The sequence below is a fragment of the Camelina sativa genome, chromosome 5 (assembly GCF_030686135.1).
Source record: "Camelina sativa cultivar CO46 ecotype springtype chromosome 5, ASM3068613v1".
Lineage (NCBI taxonomy): Eukaryota > Viridiplantae > Streptophyta > Magnoliopsida > Brassicales > Brassicaceae > Camelina > Camelina sativa.
The window spans coordinates 12,370,588-12,384,166 of NC_141884.1; the positions used below are offsets into that span (position 1 = coordinate 12,370,588).

At 35.4% G+C, this 13,579-nt stretch overlaps 3 protein-coding genes and 1 pseudogene across 4 annotated transcripts; 2 read left to right on the plus strand and 2 right to left on the minus strand.

Annotated features, from left to right (window-relative positions):
• Positions 1 to 33: 33 nt before the first annotated feature.
• On the minus strand, positions 34 to 1,659 carry LOC104786617 (tubulin-folding cofactor A). The gene is made up of 4 exons (XM_010512063.3): positions 1,305 to 1,659; positions 841 to 1,002; positions 577 to 663; positions 34 to 307 (listed from the first exon to the last, which is right to left on the minus strand). Exons 2-4 carry the CDS (start codon positions 991 to 993, stop codon positions 206 to 208), a joined length of 342 nt encoding a protein of 113 aa, XP_010510365.1. The 5' UTR covers positions 994 to 1,002; positions 1,305 to 1,659; the 3' UTR covers positions 34 to 205.
• A 957-nt stretch (positions 1,660 to 2,616) lies between these two features.
• On the minus strand, positions 2,617 to 4,010 carry LOC104786618 (transcription repressor OFP2 pseudogene; annotated as a pseudogene). Its single transcript, XR_015556756.1, has one exon. The product of XR_015556756.1 is annotated as a transcription repressor OFP2 pseudogene (transcript).
• Positions 4,011 to 6,053: 2,043 nt separating this feature from the next.
• LOC104786619 (transcription repressor OFP17) lies at positions 6,054 to 7,008 on the plus strand. The gene is made up of 2 exons (XM_010512065.2): positions 6,054 to 6,364; positions 6,458 to 7,008. Exons 1-2 carry the CDS (start codon positions 6,121 to 6,123, stop codon positions 6,799 to 6,801), a joined length of 588 nt encoding a protein of 195 aa, XP_010510367.1. The 5' UTR covers positions 6,054 to 6,120; the 3' UTR covers positions 6,802 to 7,008.
• A 652-nt stretch (positions 7,009 to 7,660) lies between these two features.
• LOC104786621 (ferrochelatase-2, chloroplastic) lies at positions 7,661 to 10,929 on the plus strand. The gene is made up of 10 exons (XM_010512066.3): positions 7,661 to 7,957; positions 8,059 to 8,344; positions 8,489 to 8,632; positions 8,930 to 9,031; positions 9,282 to 9,385; positions 9,481 to 9,607; positions 9,725 to 9,877; positions 9,976 to 10,076; positions 10,156 to 10,357; positions 10,485 to 10,929. The coding sequence occupies exons 1-10, from the start codon at positions 7,866 to 7,868 to the stop codon at positions 10,704 to 10,706; spliced, it is 1,533 nt and encodes a 510-aa protein (XP_010510368.1). The 5' UTR covers positions 7,661 to 7,865; the 3' UTR covers positions 10,707 to 10,929.
• Positions 10,930 to 13,579: the final 2,650 nt, after the last annotated feature.

Genomic DNA, 13,579 nt, shown 5'->3' on the forward strand with positions numbered 1-13,579 from the left:
TTTCAATCGTTTTGTTGCAGCTACACGACACAATTCATTTCAAAGATATTAAATGAATGAACACTCACCAACAATGTATTAAGAGTTAAGCAATTTCAGTGTATATAAATCCGACATTGATAACGGAGAAGACGATTCTAACAATTTGGTTAACCATACGATTCTCAGAATACACATACCAAGCACTCACTCACGGATGACTCAATCAGGCATCATCAGTGTGAAACTGCTTCTCCACGTCAGCGACTGTCTTCTTTGCATCTTCAATCTCCGGACCTTCCTTCTCATCCGTCTCTTCCAATTCCGCCTGCAAATTCAGTTTTTTTTGTTAGAAACTAAGATGCTTATTCAAAGAGGGAACTAAGATGCTTTCATGGGGTAATCAACTAAGAAGCAAGTTCATCAAAGAGACACTAAAGCAGAGCACCCATCTATGGCAAAGGCATTAATCCTATCACTACAGATACATAGAAGCTCTACTTTGAGAATAAGTGCTCCTAAACATCAGATCACACTCTACATTTGTAATAGACTAATATATCTAAAGCTAGAATCGAGATGGAAAAGTGTAGTTACCAAAGTGGACTTGAGGTCAGCTAAAGCAGCCTCGAGACGTTTGTGGCAATCTGGAATCATCATCCTTGACTCACCCAACACATTTTCCTGCATCATCACCACATAGACAATCAATGGAAAGAAAGAAAAAAAAACGATTCTGAAATCTCTAACCATTAAGCTTACATGATACAAATGACTAAATGACAAGAAACTAAACGCAACCAAAAGAACACAAACACATCCTAATCATCACAGAACAAAGACAGGTTTGAAGATGATAACCTGCTGTTTAAGGTCATAAGGATCAGCACCTTTGTCCTTCATATCAGCAGTCTTAGCAGCTTCTCTCTCAACCTCTTTCTCATAAGAGTGAAGCTCTTTCTCAATCCTTTTACATGTTGATGTTTTTATCTTCAAGTTCCTAATCGTTGCCATTTCAATTCCCTGCTTCCCCCCCCCCCCCCCCCCCAATGTCCCAAAATAATTTAGGGTTTCTAAAATCACCAGCGCACACAAACGATTTCCTTAAAAACTAAAATTCGATTTCGGATTTGGAAACTGGAGAGGACGATTAGATCAAAGATTGAATGTTCTACGAGATCGTGCATTACTAAAGGATCGGGAACAATTTGGGTTTTAATATCGATCTCTTTTTTTACTTGATTCCGATCTACTTTTTTAAGGTTGACACAAACTACCTTCGATTAAAATGAAAAGAAAAAACATGTAAGGTAGAAGAAACGAACCAGACGGACGATGATCGGAGAAGGTGGTTTGCTTCGGATCGGAGAAGGTGGTTTGCTTCGGATGAATTCGAGAGTGAGGACTGAGGAGACGACGCAGCGCTTGATGAATTGAACAAACAATTTAACCCTTTACCATTTCTTTTTTTTTTTCTTTCTAATTTTTAATAATATTTTTTTTTTTAAAACATCTTATTTAGATTTGAAGCAAAATAAAATAATAAAAAAAATTATTAAAATTAGAAATTCTCCTTTCAAAATAAGTGTACTTTTATTAGATCTTATTAAAAAAACTTTTACCATAAAATAGTATAATTTTACTTCAAATCTACAATTAATAAATTAAACATTTATCAAGAGTAAAACTTATATTTTTAAAGGATATAATAAAAATATTAATATTTTTTTTTTAGTTTATGTGAAAAGTGTCTAAAATATGAGATAGCAAGACTAGTATCATTAATCTACATTATAATTTTTAGGATTGTAAAATTTTGTCATAGTGTTTGATCCATGGTTTACAACTACACAAACTACCATACATTAACATGAAAACCATACAAAATATTGCAATATTATAATCAAAACAAATTATTTGACATCATGAGTTATTATGACATATCACCTTAGGCCACTAAGGTAACTTCAAACTTTATATTCACAAAATTACAAGATCCATTTTTCCTGAAACTTTTATATTTGTTACTCACTAATCGAGAAAAAAAAAACCACTCAGAAGCCTTACCCATATCACATGTCTTTTGCTGAAACTTTTATAAGCCAACAGACGTATGAGATGAAATTTGAAACAGTGGTCCTCTTCTTCTCCTTCTTCTTCTTCATCTGCATACTCTTCGATCACAGAAAAAGAAACAAACCTATAGGATTAAAACTCATCTCTGATTCTTTCTTCTTTAATCACTTCTCAGTTTTTATGTGTCAGTGGTCCTCTCTCTACCTCCAACGATTATGCAAAATCATGCTCTTCATACATGCCATATATATTACTTATTCCGTACTTGTTGGGTTTTCAAACCACACTTGGCTTTTTCTTGTTTTGTTGTAGCTCTTTTACCGCCATTCCCAACTTTGCCATTTCAAAATATTCAAATGATAATAGTGGTGCTCAACATAATCCATCCAATAATCTCACGTACTGATCAGTTGAAACAGTAGCAAATCTTGTAGCCATCACATACAAGACAAGAATGCTTAGTGGTAAATTCTGTCTTAATTAAACTGTGTTTCCACGCCCTTAGTGATCATGTTCGAATTAAAACGACAATATGATAACAACTTTTATTTGTTGCTTACGTTTTTATAAAGTGGAAAAAATAACTCATAAAAAGTGGGCTCAAAGAGAATCTCCACAGTTCCATCTAACTTCATATGAACATTAACAACAAGTCAACGACTACAAATTTCACAAGACATACTTATACTAATTTGACCATTAGGTTAACCAACGTTACATTTAGAGATTTTATTTGATTTTTGTAAGTTGAAGCCAGATTTGTTCGAAAACATGGATGATTAGATCATGATACTCCTTTGGATTCAAAGAAAGGTAACAAGCGAGAAGATCCTCCAAGTCTTTTGAAGCTCTGATGTTGTTTTCTTCTATCATCTCAATCATTGATTCCCTGAAATCTTTCTTTGGATCAACGGACCGCTTCATTACAGCATAGCTCTCAAGAACATCTTGTCTGCTGCTCTCTGATCTTTTTGACGTGCTTTTACGCATTCCTGAGAGTTGAATTCTAGGTGAATTTACTCTTTTGAGGTTTATCCCTGCTGAGGATTTTCTTCCACTAGACACTCGCCTTTGGTATTTCTTCTCGACTCTATATTCATCATCTTCTTCGTTCTCTCTGTTAATCTTCACAGAAAGATGGCTTTTCTGTAGTTTCTTGATCGGGTTACTTGTAGGACAAGATTTCTCTACAGAATCAGAATCTTTGACTTTGTGCTTAGTGAAGGCTTTGCTCTTTGTGTCGATCTTGAAGTTGGAAAAGTCAAAGAATTCATCATCACCTTCCTCTTCGTAGAAACTGTATACGAAAGACTCAGGGGAGGTTTCAAGAACTGGGAGCAAGCAGTGAGATGAATCTTGACCATTGATCTTGCTCTTGTTGAAACCTGCGGATACAAGAAGAGGAGGTGTCAAAAGGTTAAGGGACGGCTTGTAAAGAGTCTTTCTTTTACTACTCATCCGTCTTGTGTGAAGAGAGCTTCTTGGTGAGTTATGGTGAGGAGGATTATTAGCTACTAAGCTGTTGGAGAGATAAGAGTGATGATGAGGAAGAGAATCTGAGGAAGGTTTCTTCTTGTTACATGTGTTTGAAGAAGAAGAAGGTTTGGTTTTGGGTTTAGACTGTTTAGTCAAGTCTTTGAGCTTATGAAACCATGCATTTGGGATCATATCTAAAAGCCTGAACTTGTTATTCCCCATCTCTCTCTCTATCTCTTTTCACAAGAGTTGGTGATTGTTTCTCTTAAAAGAAAACTATGTTTTTCTTTCCTTAGATAAAGAAGAAGGTGAGAAAGCAGAGTCTCTCTATATGATATGAGATATAAAGAAAGAAACTGAAGATAAAAATTGGAAACTAGTGGGGCTCAGTACTAGAGAAAGCTTAAAGGATGTCTTTTATTTGTATCGTCATCATTCAACATCACTCATCAGCATGAACTACTTGAGACATCACATTTACACGCTTGTGTTCACTACATAAGTAGGATTTATAATTAGTAACACAAGAATAAAAAAAAAATTTAATAGTGGATTTTTTATTATTTTGGTGTGGAGTAAATTATGATAATATGATATAGTTGATTCTGACAGATTCTTAACATCATTTCATCAAGATTTTTTTTTTCTTTCACTTTATCAAAATGACAAACAAAAAAACTTAAAATGTAAAATAATAATCGAATTATATATAAAGAGTAACAAATGTAAACAGTTTTATGGAATCCGTTGACCAAATGGCAATTGCAAAAGAAAAATGCAGCTTTTTTTTTCCTCTTCTAAAGAAACTTTTTGAATGAAAACACTAAAACGTTCCTCACCATTTACAGACAAACAAAATTATTAATAAAAACAAAAAAAACAAAAACTACACAATTCAACTAAAACTTTTTACATATGTGAATCTATCTTGGTTTTAGTATACATATAATAATGATATTATATGCCTTCATTTGATGCTTTTTAAATTTGGTAAAGTCTGAACCTTATCTTATGTTTGTAGGTATAAATAAGCTAGAATTGTAACACTTTATATATATACTAAGGTAATACAGATATACAAATGATGAGATTAGGATAATAAAAAGAAGTTCCATTTTGCTCATTTGAACACCTTTTGAATAAAGGTGAAGCAACTTTTGCGTCGTAGTAATGATCTTAAGAAAATTTTGGTCTACAATGTCCACTAACGCCGAACATTTTGAGGACACTCTTTTTTTATATACATTTCTCCTTTACAGATCAACTGTTTTGGCAACTATCTTTTTAGCTTCGACAAAGTAAAGATGCTTATTCAAAATAAAATATTTTCCATCCTTGCTTCATATAAGCACAAGTGATTAGTGATCAGAGGCCGTCGGGCCGAGAACTATGAATTACTGTGAAATTAGCTTTTAACAACCTAAACTTAATCTATGAAAGTTGGATTCAACAGCATTACACAAAACCAATGTTTCGAAAATTTATTACTAAACGTGAAACCTTATTTTTAAGATATCAATACATTAAAATAGAATTATTGTATAACTATTTTCTATTAATGAAATAAAAATGTATCTTACAAAGAAAACAAAATATTCCCATAAATTTGTATTTAAATTTAATAAATAACTTTAATTTTTAATATTACACATCAAAAATTTAATGTGTAAATGTTTAATCTTTGAAGATATTGAAAATGTAGACAACATATGTTTACCATAAATAACAAAAAAACTAATATTAAAATTAAAAATAGTGAATCACATACTTCCTCTGTTTCACAAAGAGTGTCATTCTGACATTTTTTACACAAATTAAGAAAATTTTGAATTATATATATTTACCCATATTTAATAAGTGATTAATGATCTAAATTGCAATGAATATAGCTTTGGGGTTTAGGAGTAAAAAAAAATTTAGGTTAAAACACTCATTCGAAATGTAAAATGACATTCTTTGTGAAACAAAAAAATTTATCAAGGACACTTTTTGTGAAATAGAGGGAGTATATGGTAGAAGCCATGAGATTTTCGTAGTTTACCAATAAGGCAATAATACAATTTGAACACAAAAAAAAGACCAATAATACAAAAGCATTAACTTTAGTTGTGGTGAGTTGTTGAATCTCACTCTCTTTAGTTTCATAGTCCAAGTCTTGCAATATTTGTAGATGTGAAATCCGACCCAAACAAAAGAAACAACATCTAAGTATGAAATCTCAAAAATCCATGAAATAGCAGATTCGTTTTCCACTTAGAATTGGACGTGGGACTAGTTTATACATATTCAACATATGTAGTTGCATTGACCTACCAATGAAGTAACGACTATTTGAATATACAAGAACAAATCATCATCTTGGATTTTGTTTATAAGCAAGAGCCACCAAACACTTGCAATTAAATTTAAAAAAAAAAAACATTTATAGTCCACCGTTTTTAGAAAACTTCATGGGACTCCACCATCATGATTTTACACACACAAAGACGTGAATCCACGCAACACAATTCCAATCCTCTAAACTTATACACAACCATAACAAAGCAAAAAGCCAAAGAGGATCATTATCATCAAAAAAGCTTCAAGACAATGAGAGTGAAAGCAACTTTGATTAACTTCAAATCAAAGCTTTCCAAATCATGCAACAGATTTGTCTCACTCTTCCGCTTCAGAGTTAAAAGACCTGTCTTTATTAGACCTCTTCGTTCCCGTCATAGCAATGTCAAACCTAGACGTCAACATCATCCCAAGAAGCCAATCTGTTCCTGTCTTTGTTTTCTCAGCACAAGCAAGAACCAGAAGATGAGCAACACCAAACCTAGAAGTTCCACTTGTAAGACAATCAATATTACTTTAGTTTCGAGTTGAAGATCGTGCGATATTGCAAATTTAACATGGATCTTTATTTCTCCCATGGCCATTGCAGTTAGTGTGAACGATGAGGATTTCTCAAAGTATATGCAGTCGCCTCTTACACCAGCAACAGCCAAGAAGCTGTTCACTTCACCCATCACGACGCCTGCTTACGCTGCACGGACCAGGAGATCGCTTAACTCAAGAGACGCATTCGAAGACAATGCTGTGGAAGATGCTTGCAGAACCTTTGAAAACTATCTGATCCATCTGATTGTTGAAGAAGGGAAGATGGACGACTTAATGGACATTGAGGAGCTTCTTTATTGTTGGAAGAATCTTAAGAGTCCTGTCTTCATTGAACTTGTGTCCAGATTCTATGGAGAGCTCTGCAGAGACCTGTTTTCAGGTGAATGAACAGATCAATACATGAACAAAATATATCTTTCTTTGTCGACCAAAGTGATTAATATATTTGTGGTTTGGCAATTGTTGAATACACACTATCTTAAGGTATTTTAGTTCAAAGTTGGAAACTGAAATGTGTAAAGACCATAAAGATTGTATGTTTTCGCATTTCACATAAGCGAGAAACTTGGATTTATATTAGCTATAGACCAAAAATTGAATGTGAACAAACATACAAACCATATGATCCCATAAAGTATGGAGAGAAATGTTATAGTACATTAGTACTTACCAATAAAACTTTCATAATTAATCAAGCTTTTTTTTGTTTTAGATTGATTACACCTGAGATTTCACAACTAAATCTCTGATTATAAACAATTCAACGGTTAAAGAACCTTGTTGTCATTCTTCTTTTTTCCATCATACACTACATATTCCATGTAGACGACACTTGAGACGTCGGTTCCTCTTCTGACCACAAAGATGTCAAAAACCTATAGCCACTTTGCCATTTTTGCAAAGATTTGACACATCGTTGACAGTTCTTGGATGCTTACCGAGCAAAACTATATTTGACTTTGACCAAATTCATCTATTGTTTTCTCATTTTCCGGTTGGGACACAGACAAGCAACTGAATCATGGGTCAATCCGGTCTGACCGGTTCCACCAAATTTATTGATTCTTTTTTTCAAAATTAAAGTTGACTTTTTTTACCTTTTACCATCACAAGTTCACAACATTTTACATGTTTTTTTAAAAAATTTTTAAATATGTTACTAAACTCATCTACAAATTAAAAATTCCAATTGAAGGTTTTTTTTTTGTTTTTATTTTTAAAGTATAAATTGAGAAATAAAAAAATTATCGCAAATGTGTGGACACGTGTGGTTCCGCGTCCTCACACTCCTCAAGCCCCTTTCATTTTATCCCAACTCTGTTCTGTCTGATTATTGGAAAAATATCAACAAACACAATTCTCGGATGTAATATTTATAAATCAGATTTATTTGTTCTAGTCTTCTTCCTCCAAGTCCAATCGTTGCGTTACGGTTTACTTCAATTGTAGCAATGAATTGCCCAGCCATGAGTGCAGCACCAACTCCTTCTTCTTGCTCTTCTTCTTCTTGTTCCTCCTACTCTTCGTTTCGTCCTCTTCCTCCGTAAGTTTCTGATTCCCATTACAATATCTCTATCTCTCTTTCTCTCTGTCACCTTAGACATTGCATAACTGATTAGTATTATTGTCTTTTGTATGCCTCAGACTCTTGCCACAATTGAGTAACAACGATTCACAGAGATCTCTGCACTTCTCTAATCTATCATCCCTTTCGAACCGGCTTCTTGGAAAGCATTCATTGCCTTTGAGAGCATTGGTGTCCTCTACTCCTTTAAACATTTCGGCTTCCTCTGTTATCAGTGATGATGCTATTTCGCCTTCCTCTGTTCTCAGTGGTGATCCCAAAATTGGAGTCTTGTTATTGAACCTTGGTGGCCCCGAGACTTTAGATGATGTTCAACCTTTCTTGTTTAACCTCTTTGCCGACCCGGTACTTACTTATCTCTCTATCCACATGCCTTAATACATTGTGTTTTTGATTTTTGCAAAGTCACAATCTTTGGTTTGGATATGCAAAAGATACACCCTTTATCTGAAAAAAAGCTCAACTTTGACTGTTTCAATTGTTTCTTAGGATATTATACGGTTGCCGCCGCTCTTCCAGTTTCTTCAGAAGCCGTTAGCTCAGTTTATATCAGTAGCAAGGGCTCCCAAAAGCAAGGAAGGATATGCATCTATTGGTGGTGGTTCTCCTCTTCGCCACATTACTGATGCACAGGTCAGTCCTTGCTTTACTCATATCACAGTATGAGCTTAACTACTAATACTTTTCTTATCCTCTGTCATTTCTTTCATAAGAGGGAACTAAAATGGCTTGGTAGTATATCTCTTGTGCTTTTGTGAGACACCTTAACTTGAGAGTAATAAGTTGTTTAGATTATGCAAAATTTATCGAATGGATGTAGCGATAAGAGTACTTTAGTTTTAGTTGTTAATCTTGCTCCTCATGCTATTAAGTCCTGCCATTGTTTCCTCTTCATTCTTATGTTGTACCTGTCGTAACTTTCTTCACCAGGCTGAAGAATTAAGAAAGTGTCTTGTGGAGAAAAATGTCCCAGCAAAGGTATATGTTGGTATGCGGTATTGGCATCCATTCACTGAAGAAGCCATTGAACAGGTAAGTAACCTCAACATTTTGTATTTTATCACACATCATTTCCAAAACGTAGATGCACACTTCAGATGATACCTCCTCGTTTTAAAATGTGAACACAAATAATTTAACATGTAAATACAAAAGGAACAAAATAATCAAATGAACTCTTTCGTTTGAGTTTGTTTGTGAGCTCTATAACGGTATGTAAACATTTTTTTTTTGAAGCTGACCTAGTGAATCTTGCTCATTTTCTTTCGATATCAACTTGTAGATAAAAACAGATGGAATTACAAAACTAGTTGTTCTACCACTTTATCCACAATTCTCGATATCTACTAGTGGTTCAAGCCTAAGACTATTGGAGAGAATATTTCGGTGAGACTTGCACATCTTTCATGTTTTCGGTATACACCATGACCAGATCTTATATAATTATTTAACTTTCTGTGCTTGACTCACTATCTACATAGAGAGGACGAGTATCTTGTGAACATGCAGCATACTGTTATACCATCGTGGTATCAGCGAGAAGGATATATAAAGGCAATGGCAAATCTAATCCAAGGCGAGTTGGAAAAATTTGGTTCCCCTAGTCAGGTAGATAATCTTGCGTCTCCTCTCACTCGGTTCTATATGAAAAGTCTTTTGTAGTTTTCTGGTTTTGCCAATTTTAACTATCCTAAGACGCACTTCAAACCGAAATATATGTTACAGGTTGTAATATTTTTCAGTGCACATGGCGTGCCTCTTGCATATGTTGAAGAAGCTGGTGATCCTTACAAGGCAGAGATGGAAGAATGCGTTGATCTGATCATGGAGGAGTTAGACAAGAGAAAGATAACTAACTCTTACACTCTTGCTTATCAGGTATCTTTTTTGTTACATTAGTAGTATCTAGAAACGTGATCTTGAAATAGTTTCACTCAGGCTGTTGTTTTTGTTATTTTCTCGCAATTCTCCAACAGAGCAGAGTTGGACCAGTAGAATGGCTGAAACCATACACTGAAGAAGCCATTACTGATCTTGGTAAAAAAGGTGTTGAGAATCTTCTAGCTGTACCAATAAGGTAAAGAAAGTAGTGTTTCTGGTACAAATGCTGTCTCTTCTGGTTATTTGAAACTCAAGTTTGTTGCCTATGTTAACAGCTTTGTGAGCGAGCATATTGAAACTCTGGAGGAGATAGATGTTGAGTATAAAGAGTTAGCTTTGAAGTCTGGTATCAAAAACTGGGGGAGAGTACCTGCGTTAGGAACAGAACCAATGTTTATATCTGACTTGGCAGATGCTGTTGTGGAAAGTCTTCCATATGTTGGAGCTATGGCAGTCTCAAATCTTGAAGCTCGACAGGTAACAACAACAACACTCATTCATCTTTTATGTACTTAAAGCTTCACATATAGAAGAAGCTGTTTTATCTTCATTTCGATGGTTCATTTGTCCCCTATGGTTATTTTTTGTTGTTGTTGTTGGGCAGTCGTTAGTTCCACTCGGGAGTGTAGAAGAACTATTAGCAACGTATGATTCACAGAGGAGGGAGTTACCAGCACCAGTGACAATGTGGGAATGGGGATGGACAAAAAGTGCAGAAACATGGAACGGAAGAGCAGCGATGTTGGCGGTGCTAGCGCTCTTGGTGCTTGAAGTCACCACCGGAAAAGGGTTTCTGCATCAATGGGGCATCTTGCCATCATTATAAATATAAGAAACATAATAGTCTTTTTTTTCTCTATCAAAAACCCATCCAAGAATCCAAATACTAGCTTTCACATGTGGAATAAGGCCCCAGCTATGTTGTTATACTCTCTTTTTATTTTATTTGTTGTAGAATCTTGACATTAAATACGTCATACTGTATTTTCATGAAACATTAAACTATTGTGACGAGATTAAGGGGAGAAATAGACATTAAAATTTAGCAATATGGATTAATATTTCTGTAAATATCATATTTATTTAATCTTTTGAAATTGGTGTATTTTATTTCCTTGATTCTCTACACATCATTTCAAAAATTGCTGAAAATGTTCGCGACCAAAACAAGCTATACGAACCTACTACTTAACAACTTGCACAATGTGCAGTATAAATGGTTTGTGTAAAATAAAGTAAGTATATCATCTATGGCATCACTAGTATAACCTTTGAGTATTGGTGTTCCCAAAGTTTCTATGTCTTATCTTATCGAAACAATTGGACATGGCTGTAGCTCAGGGAAGGATTAATCCTCATCCCCAGTGCACAGATCCTCTGATCACTCATTTGAGCTTTGCTGATGATCTCTTAGTCTTCTTTGATGGGTCTGAATCATCATTGGTTGGAATCTTGGGAATTTTGGAGCAGTTCAAGCTAGCATCGGGACTGGGTATCAATCTGGCTAAATCTTGTCTTTTTCTTGATGGTGATAACAGGAATGTCATCCGGTCTCTAGCCTCAAGACTAAACCTAACGCATGGCTCTCTGCCTGTTCGATATCTTGGGGTTCCTCTCATTACAAAAAAGCTCTCTGACTCGGATTATCAGCCTTTAATTGAAAGAGTAAAATTGAGAATATCTGGCTGGACTCATCGACATCTATCCTTTGCTGGTCGGCTTCAACTTCTGCAATCGGTGATCAATAGCACTATTAATTTTTGGTCTTCAGTGTTCTTACTTCCATCAAAGTGCCTGGAGCAGTTGGAGAGACTTTGCTCTGCCTTCTTATGGAAGGGTGTAGCGGACAGTGCTAGAGGAGCTAAGGTTTCCTGGGAGGTTGTCTGTTCCCCTAAATCGACGGGGGGTCTTGGTCTGAAGAGATTGGCAGACTGGAATAAAGTCTTCGGGTTGAAGCTCATCTGGCTACTCTTTTCTCAAGCTGGTTCGCTGTGGGTTTCTTGGGTTAAGAAGCATCTTATAAGAGGTAGATGCTTCTGGACTGCTGACTTTAGAACAGTTGGAAGCTGGATATGGAGGAGATTGGTGAAGCTAAGGGCTCTTGCAAGACCCTTTATTCACTCGCACATTGAATCGGGTAACAATACTCTCTTCTGGCATGATAACTGGACAGGGTTAGGACCGTTGATCGAAATTATTGGAGAGAATGGTCCTCGCGTTTCTGGTATTGGAATTCTTTCAACAGTTGCTGGAGCTTCAAGGAATGGTGAATGGACCATTTCTCGTGGAAGGAATGCTCAACTACAATTGCTCAGATCCTGTTTACAGGACAAAACAACTCCTAACTCAACTCTTGGAGACGATGTTTTTGCTTGGAAACTAACATCGGATCAAACTCATGGTAATTTTTCATCAAGGAGAACATGGAATCATCTCCACCCTGTTGGTTCTCAAGTTCAGTGGCACACTCAGGTTTGGTTCAAGGAGCGCATACCAAAAATGGCTTTCATGGTCTGGTTAACAACTCTAAACAGACTTACAACAAGAGACAGAATGAGAAGCTGGAATCTGCAAGTTCCTGATTCTTGTCTCCTCTGTCTTGCTGGGACAGAGTCAAGGGATCACCTATACTTCCAATGCTCTTACTCCAAGGTCTTATGGTTTGATTTCTTTGCGCATCTTCTCCCTCAACTGCCAAGCTCTTACAATGGATTCCTCTCCTGGATAAAGAGACCTACAACAAATGGGAGACTCAATGTGATTTGCAAGCTTCTGTTCCATGCCCTAGTTATTTCATCTGGTCAGAGAGGAACGCAAGAATTCATTCTACTGACTTTCGCTCCACGGATAGGATGAAAAAAGAAATCCAGCTACTTCTTAGGAGAAAATTGATTGCCCTCGACAAATCTGCAAGATCAAACACTCCCTCTGAAGAACACTTTCTCTACCTCTGGTTCGCAAATTTCCAGTCTTTTTAACCCTCCTTTGTTTCTGGTCAACTGTTTAGATCGTGCTTGAGCTGTCATTGAGCCTACTATTGTACTCTCTTACAATTTTCAATATACCGATATCCCCTTTAAAAAAAAAACAAAAAAAAAAAAAAAAAAGTTTCTATGTATGGGAAACAGTCAGAGACGACATCGTTTTAAACCATGGATGAATACGATGAGTGCAAATAAAGACGTCAAGGCTATAGATCAATCAAGAGTTTCAACTACAACCAAGAAAGATACCAATTCCTGCAGCGGGAATTGGAGATGTTTGTATGGTTCACGACGTAACAGATGGATCATAATCAATGATTTTCAAAAAGCATACTGGAGTCTCATCGAAAATATGTTAGCCAAGCAAGAAGAATATCATATAAAGACGAAGCGACATCTAGTTTGACTTTTTAGATTACTTTGTCTACTTAAGGATTTGTTGTCATTGTATATTCATTGATAAACTATGTAATGTTTGATTCAAGTTAATAAAGTAACAAAAAGTATGTAACTAATTCTTCTTTTTAATTTGTCTTTATTCCGTGTAAAAATATATTGGAAGTGGAAAAAGGTTTTGACGTGGAAAATCTATTGATAAAATATTACTATTTATAGCAATACATGTCTTTTTGTGTTTAAAAAAATCAAATTCATATTTTTTATGTTTTATCGAGTAACAACAACAATTTTGCATGTTTCTTATAGAATCATAACA

Bases quoted from the DNA above. Each gene is read 5' to 3' on its own strand.
- LOC104786617 (XM_010512063.3), bottom strand. From the start codon at position 993: ATGGCAACGATTAGGAACTTGAAGATAAAAACATCAACATGTAAAAGG. The intron at 664-840 runs GTTATCATCTTC...GTGATGATGCAG, and splicing joins CTTATGACCTTAAACAGCAG to GAAAATGTGTTGGGTGAGTC. The intron at 308-576 runs GTAACTACACTT...CTGAATTTGCAG, and splicing joins CTGACCTCAAGTCCACTTTG to GCGGAATTGGAAGAGACGGA.
- LOC104786619 (XM_010512065.2), top strand. From the start codon at position 6,121: ATGAGAGTGAAAGCAACTTTGATTAACTTCAAATCAAAGCTTTCCAAA. The intron at 6,365-6,457 runs GTAAGACAATCA...TGGCCATTGCAG, and splicing joins CAAACCTAGAAGTTCCACTT to TTAGTGTGAACGATGAGGAT.
- LOC104786621 (XM_010512066.3), top strand. From the start codon at position 7,866: ATGAATTGCCCAGCCATGAGTGCAGCACCAACTCCTTCTTCTTGCTCT. The intron at 8,633-8,929 runs GTCAGTCCTTGC...TTTCTTCACCAG, and splicing joins GCCACATTACTGATGCACAG to GCTGAAGAATTAAGAAAGTG. The intron at 10,358-10,484 runs GTAACAACAACA...GTTGTTGGGCAG, and splicing joins CAAATCTTGAAGCTCGACAG to TCGTTAGTTCCACTCGGGAG.